The 7,372-nt window shown below is 47.2% G+C and overlaps 1 protein-coding gene across 1 annotated transcript; it reads left to right on the forward strand.

Annotated features, from left to right (window-relative positions):
• Window positions 1-228: 228 nt before the first annotated feature.
• On the forward strand, window positions 229-1,971 carry LOC111196178 (putative uncharacterized protein ENSP00000383309). The gene has a single exon (XM_022685369.2). It carries the CDS (start codon window positions 229-231, stop codon window positions 1,969-1,971), a length of 1,743 nt encoding a protein of 580 aa, XP_022541090.2.
• The last annotated feature ends 5,401 nt before the right edge of the window (window positions 1,972-7,372 follow it).

The following is a 7,372-nucleotide window of genomic DNA, read 5'->3' on the forward strand; positions in this document are numbered from 1 at the left end:
TGGATTTCATTTTCCAGCAGGACTTGGCACACTGCCCACACTGCAGAAAGTACCAACTGGTCTTATATAATATTCAAATGTTCTGAGACACTGATTTTTGGCAACCTGCTTATTGTATACATTTGAGCTCTGAGTGTATGCAATATCTCAGCAGGAATTCCACGCAAGTCTTAGTACATGAGACCCCTGGTTTCCTCTTTCAGAACCGACCAAGCAGATCAGTGATAAATGAACAACACACACGCTCCCCCACACGCTCCCCCACACGCACCCTCACACGCACCCTCACACGCTCCCCCACACGCTCCCCCACACGCACCCTCACACGCTCCCCCACACGCTCCCCCACACGCACCCTCACACGCTCCCCGCTTCCTCACACGCACCCTCACACGCACCCTCACACGCTCCCCCACACGCTCCCTCACACGCTCCCTCACACGCTCCCCCACACGCTCCCCCACACGCACCCTCACACGCTCCCCCACACGCTCCCCCACACGCTCCCCCACACGCACCCTCACACGCTCCCCGCTTCCTCACACGCACCCTCACACGCTCCCCCACACGCACCCTCACACGCACCCTCACACGCTCCCCCACACGCTCCCTCACACGCTCCCCCACACGCACCCTCACACGCTCCCCCACACGCACCCTCACACGCACCCTCACACGCTCCCCCACACGCACCCTCACACGCACCCTCACACGCTCCCCCACACGCACCCTCACACGCTCCCCCACACGCACCCTCACACGCTCCCCGCTTCCTCACACGCTCCCCCACATGCTCCCTCACACACCCTCACACGCTCCCCCACACGCACCCTCACACGCTCCCCCACACGCTCCCTCACACGCACCCTCACACGCTTCCCCACACGCACCCTCACACGCTCCCTCACACGCTCCCTCACACGCACCCTCACACGCTCCCCCACACGCTCCCCCACACGCACCCTCACACGCACCCTCACACGCACCCTCACACGCTCCCTCACACGCTCCCTCACACGCTCCCCCACACGCTCCCCCACACGCACCCTCACACGCTCCCCGCTTCCTCACACGCACCCTCACACGCTCCCTCACACGCTCCCTTACACGCTCCCCCACACGCTCCCCCACACGCACCCTCACACGCTCCCCGCTTCCTCACACGCACCCTCACACGCTCCCCCACACGCTCCCTCACACGCTCCCCCACACGCTCCCCCACACGCACCCTCACACGCTCCCTCACACGCTCCCTCACACGCTCCCCCACACGCACCCTCACACGCTCCCCCACACGCTCCCCCACACGCACCCTCACACGCTCCCCCACACGCTCCCCCACACGCACCCTCACACGCTCCCCCACACGCACCCTCACACGCTCCCCGCTTCCTCACACGCACCCTCACACGCTCCCCCACACGCTCCCTCACACGCACCCTCACACGCACCCTCACACGCTCCCCCACACGCTCCCCCACACGCACCCTCACACGCTTCCCCAGACGCTCCCCCATACGCTCCCTCACACGCACCCTCACACGCACCCTCGCACGCTCCCCCGCACGCACCCTCACACGCTCCCCCACACGCACCCTCACACGCACCCTCACACGCTCCCTCACACGCACCCTCACACGCTCCCCCACACGCACCCTCACACGCTCCCCCACACGCTCCCCCACACGCACCCTCACACGCTCCCCGCTTCCTCACACGCACCCTCACACGCTCCCCCACACGCTCCCTCACACGCACCCTCACACGCACCCTCACACGCTCCCCCACACGCACCCTCACACGCTCCCCCACACGCTCCCTCACACGCTCCCTCACACGCTTCCCCACACGCTCCCCCACACGCTCCCCCACACGCACCCTCACACGCACCCTCACACGCTCCCCCACACGCACCCTCACACGCTCCCCGCTTCCTCACACGCAATTACAATTACTTCATTTATACAATAAATGAACACGCTCCCCCACACGCACCCTCACACGCACCCTCACACGCTCCCTTACACGCACCCTCACACGCTCCCCCACACGCTCCCCCACACGCTCCCCCACACGCACCCCCACACGCACCCCCACACGCACCCCCACACGCACCCTCACACGCACCCTCTCACCCTCACACGCTCCCTCACACACTCCCTCACACACCCTTCAGCGGAGAGATAATCAGTAAGAGGAGGTGTGGGAGTAGCAGTGATGGCTGAGAGGTGTTATCTGTTGCTTTCATCACGGCGCTGATTAATCCTCTTTATCTACAACACGCATCACTTCCTCTTTCACTCCAGCTACAAACAAGCTGCCTTAAAAACACGCTGATGCTGATACTCGTCGTATCTGAGCCGAGTCTGAGATCCGTATCGAAGCATCAGTGTGTCTCTCACTGGCTTTTTTGTGTGTCTCTCAGTGGCTTGCAAAAGTATTCATACCTCTTGATAATTTTCACATTTTGTCACCTTATAACCACAAAATTACATGTATTTTATTGAGATTTTAAGTGATAAACCAACACAAAGTATATATCATTAATTATTTGAGTAATATTGTATAAATGAAGTAATTGTAATTAGGTAATATTGTATGCAGAAATGAAGTAAAGTTTACTAAAAGAAAGGATTGATTCAGTAAAAATAAATGAAGTAAAGTTTAATAAAAGAAAGGATTGATTCAGTAAAAATAAATTAAGTAAAGTTTACTAAAAGAAAGGATTGATTCAGTAAAAATAAATGAAGTAAAGTTTAATAAAAGAAAGGATTGACTGAAGTTCAGTTCACTTATTTACTGTATGTAACATTTAATTCTTGAAACTTAAATAAGAGTTGAAGTTACTTAAATTTATCTGAAATTAAATTTACTTTAAAAAAGCAAATGCAGAAAGTTGTGAAACTGTTTTAAAGCAAATTTTACTCATATTTTCTTCTCAGTGTATGATGCTGTTGGTTGGGTAGTCATGTGACTCATGCCTGGTTTCTGAGAGTTTGAGAGTTGGAGAGACTTTGGTTTTGCTCAAAGAAACATCTGAAGAGTGTTTATAGAAAAACAAAGAGGAACCACATAAATAAGCTCCATAAATAACCATCTGAATCAAACTCCTTCATCTGGAGCGCCTGAACCCTGCAGTACTATAAAGAGAGCAGTTTCAGGACAGAGTCTGATGTCTTTGCTGAAGACCCACCACAGTTATCTGCTGTCTTCCATCATCCAAACAGGGCAAACCCAGCGCAGAATAAGAGATCTGTATGATGATCATCATCAGAAACTAAATAACAGTGTTGTAGAACTTCAGTCTGAGGTAGAAACTGAAAACACACTTACATGTGAATAATACTTCTGTTTAAGTATCTAACCACATTTTTTTATTTTCGACTTTACATTAAAATAAAAAAATTCACTTTGGTCAAATCTAACAGCCTAGAGAAGAAAAGCACAACACACAACACACTGCTAAACAATGCAGTCTCAATAAATATATAAATATATATATTATAAGTATATATAAGTATATATGTATAAGAGACCATTAAAATTATGAGACTTTGATTTTATCAAATTGAAAACCTCTGGAATATAATCAAGAGGAAGATGGATGATCACAAGCCATCAAACCACCAAACTGAACTGCTTGAATTTTTGCACCAGGAGTAAAGCAGCATAAAGTTATCCAAAAGCAGTGTGTAAGACTGGTGGAGGAGAACATGATGCCAAGATGCAAAAAATTAATGCGATTAAAAACCAGGGTTATTCCACCAAATATTGATTTCTGAACTCTTAAAACTTTATGAATATGAACTTGTTTTTTTTTTTTTTTTGCATTATTTGAGATCCTTTTTTTGTTATTTGGGGCATTTCTCATTTTCTGCAAATAAATGCTCTAAATGACAATGTTTTTATTTAGAATTTGGAAATGAGAAATGTTGTCCGTTTTTTGTAGAATAAAACAACAATGTTCATTTTATTCAAACATAAATCATAAATATATATAGCAAAATCAGAGAAACTGATTCAGAAACTGAAGAGCCCTGTCGCTGCGCTTTCCTCCGAGCGTTAGCGCTGTAATGCTACTCAGTAGCAGTTCAAAAAGAGGCTGAGTATGACTTCACATGTGCTAGTCTTCTTTACCCTTCTGGTGTTGGAGCATCACTAGTGATAGGGGGAGCATTTATTGGTATCTTCTGGTTATTGGTATATTTTATAGAGGTTGTGAGAGAAGTGCTCTGAGTGCTGAAGCTTCTCCATGGTCGGATCTTTGGCTCCTTGAATGGATGTTAGTTTAGTGAGTAAAGAACCCTCCTGAAATCCACTCAACAAGTTTTAGACCCTGATTCTGTATATCCGGGGGATGTGGTGATACTTAGAGGTTGAGATGTTCTTATCCTCCTGACTCTGGGCTCAGAGCTCTTCTCAGACAGAGCTAGTGAAGAGCAAGCTAACCTTAGTGACGAGCTAGCTAGCCTTAGAGATGAGCTATCTTAGCTTAGTGAGCTAGCTAAAATACTACTGTTACCTGGGAAAGAAACTAAAGCTAGCGACGAGCTAGCTAAGTAATGAGCTCACTAACACACTAATGTTACCAGGGAGAGAATTACCCTTAGCGAGGAGCTAGCTAATCTTACGACGAGCTAGCTAACCTTAGTAATGAGCTCACTAACACACTAATGTTACCAGGGAGAGAATTACCCTTAGCGAGGAGCTAGCTAATCTTACGACGAGCTAGCTAACCTTAATAATGAGCTCACTAACACACTAATGTTACCAGGGAGATAATTACCCTTTGCGAGGAGCTAGCTAATCTTACGACGAGCTAGCTAACCTTAGTAATGAGCTCACTAACACACTAATGTTACCAGGGAGAGAATTACCCTTATCGAGGAGCTAGCTAATCTTACGACGAGCTAGCTAACCTTAGTAATGACCTCACTAACACACTAATGTTACCAGGGAGAGAATTACCCTTAGCGAGGAGCTAGCTAATCTTACGACGAGCTAGCTAACCTTAATAATGAGCTCACTAACACACTAATGTTACCAGGGAGAGAATTACCCTTAGCGAGGAGCTAGCTAATCTTACGACGAGCTAGCTAACCTTAATAATGAGCTCACTAACACACTAATGTTACCAGGGAGAGAATTACCCTTAGCGAGGAGCTAGCTAATCTTACGAAGAGCTAGCTAACCTTAATAATGAGCTCACTAACACACTAAAGTTACCAGGGAGATAATTACCCTTAGCGAGGAGCTAGATAATCTTACGACGAGCTAGCTAACCTTAGTAATGAGCTCACTAACACACTAATGTTACCAGGGGATAATTACCCTTAGCGAGGAGCTAGCTAATCTTACGAAGAGCTAGCTAACCTTAATAATGAGCTCACTAACACACTAATGTTACCAGGGAGAGAATTACCCTTAGCGAGGAGTTGGCTAATCTTACAACGAGCTAGCTAACCTTAGTAATGAGCTCACTAACACACTAATGTTACCAGGGAGAGAATTACCCTTAGGGAGGAACTAGCTAATCTTACGACGAGCTAGCTAACCTTAGTAATGAGCTCACTAACACACTAATGTTACCAGGGGATAATTACCCTTAGCGAGGAGCTAGCTAATCTTACGACGAGCTAGCTAACCTTAGTAATGAGCTCATTAACACACTAATATTACCAGGGAGAGAATTACCCTTAGCGAGGAGTTGGCTAATCTTACGACGAGCTAGCTAACCTTAGTAATGAGCTCACTAACACACTAATGTTACCAGGGAGAGAATTACCCTTAGCGAGGAGCTAGCTAATCTTAAGACGAGCTAGCTAACCTTAGTAATGAGCTCACCAACACACTAATGTTACCAGGGAGAGAATTACCCTTAGCGAGGAGTTGGCTAATCTTACGACGAGCTAGCTAACGTTAGTAATGAGCTCACTAACACATTAATGTTACCAGGGAGAGAATTACCCTTAGCGAGGAGCTAGCTAATCTTACGACGAGCTAGCTAACCTTAGTAATGAGCTCACTAACACACTAATGTTACCAGGGAGAGAATTACCCTTAGCGAGGAGTTGGCTAATCTTACGACGAGCTAGCTAACGTTAGTAATGAGCTCACTAACACATTAATGTTACCAGGGAGAGAATTACCCTTAGCGAGGAGCTAGCTAATCTTACGACGAGCTAGCTAACCTTAATAATGAGCTCACTAACACACTAATGTTACCAGGGAGATAATTACCCTTAGCGAGGAGCTAGCTAATCTTACGACGAGCTAGCTAACCTTAGTAATGAGCTCACTAACACACTAATGTTACCAGGGAGAGAATTACCCTTAGGGAGGAGCTAGCTAATCTTACGACGAGCTAGCTAACCTTAGTAATGAGCTCACTAACACACTAATGTTACCAGGGAGAGAATTACCCTTAGCGAGGAGCTAGCTAATCTTACGACGAGCTAGCTAACCTTAGTAATGAGCTCACTAACACACTAATGTAACCAGGGAGAGAATTACCCTTAGCGAGGAGCTAGCTAATCTTACGAAGAGCTAGCTAACCTTAGTAATGAGCTCACTAACACACTAATGTTACCAGGGAGAGAATTACCCTTAGGGAGGAGCTAGCTAATCTTACGACGAGCTAGCTAACCTTAGTAATGAGCTCACTAACACACTAATGTTACCAGGGAGAGAATTACCCTTAGGGAGGAGCTAGCTAATCTTACGACGAGCTAGCTAACCTTAGTAATGAGCTCACTAACACACTAATGTTACCAGGGAGAGAATTACCCTTAGGGAGGAGCTAGCTAATCTTACGACGAGCTAGCTAACCTTAGCGAGAAGCTGTTTGAAGGCAAAGTGTGATTGTTTTCACATTTAAGAATATCTTCTGGTTATTGGTATATTTTATAGAGGTTGTGAGAGAAGTGCTCTGAGTGCAGAAGCGTCTCCATGGTCGGATCTTTGGCTCCTTGAATGGATGTTAGTTTAGTTAGTCGGGGTAAAAAACCCTCCTGAACCATCTTCACAGTTTTCAGACCCTGAATCTGTATATCCGGGGGATGTGGTGATATTTAGGGGTTGAGATGCTCTTATCCTCCTGACTCTGGGTTTAGAGCTCTTCACCGCCGGCGTCGTCAGAATGCATAAGCAGGTTGTTCTGCTCGCCGCCGTACGTCCTCAGAGCTTCAGATCAGCGCTGCGGGGAAACGTCACAGTAACGTTCAGATCAAAGAAATTCATCTGTGTTTCTTTTTTTTATTTAATTTTTTTTATTTCTAATATTTTCCCTTTTTCTCCCCAATTTACACGGCCAATTAACCAACCCACTCATTAGGACTCCCCCTATCACTAGTGATACCCCAACACACCAGGA

Source organism: Astyanax mexicanus, chromosome 8 (assembly GCF_023375975.1).
Source record: "Astyanax mexicanus isolate ESR-SI-001 chromosome 8, AstMex3_surface, whole genome shotgun sequence".
Taxonomy (NCBI): Eukaryota; Metazoa; Chordata; class Actinopteri; order Characiformes; family Acestrorhamphidae; genus Astyanax; species Astyanax mexicanus.

Excerpts from the sequence above, each read along its gene's own strand:
- LOC111196178 (XM_022685369.2), top strand. The coding sequence starts at position 229 with ATGAACAACACACACGCTCCCCCACACGCTCCCCCACACGCACCCTCA.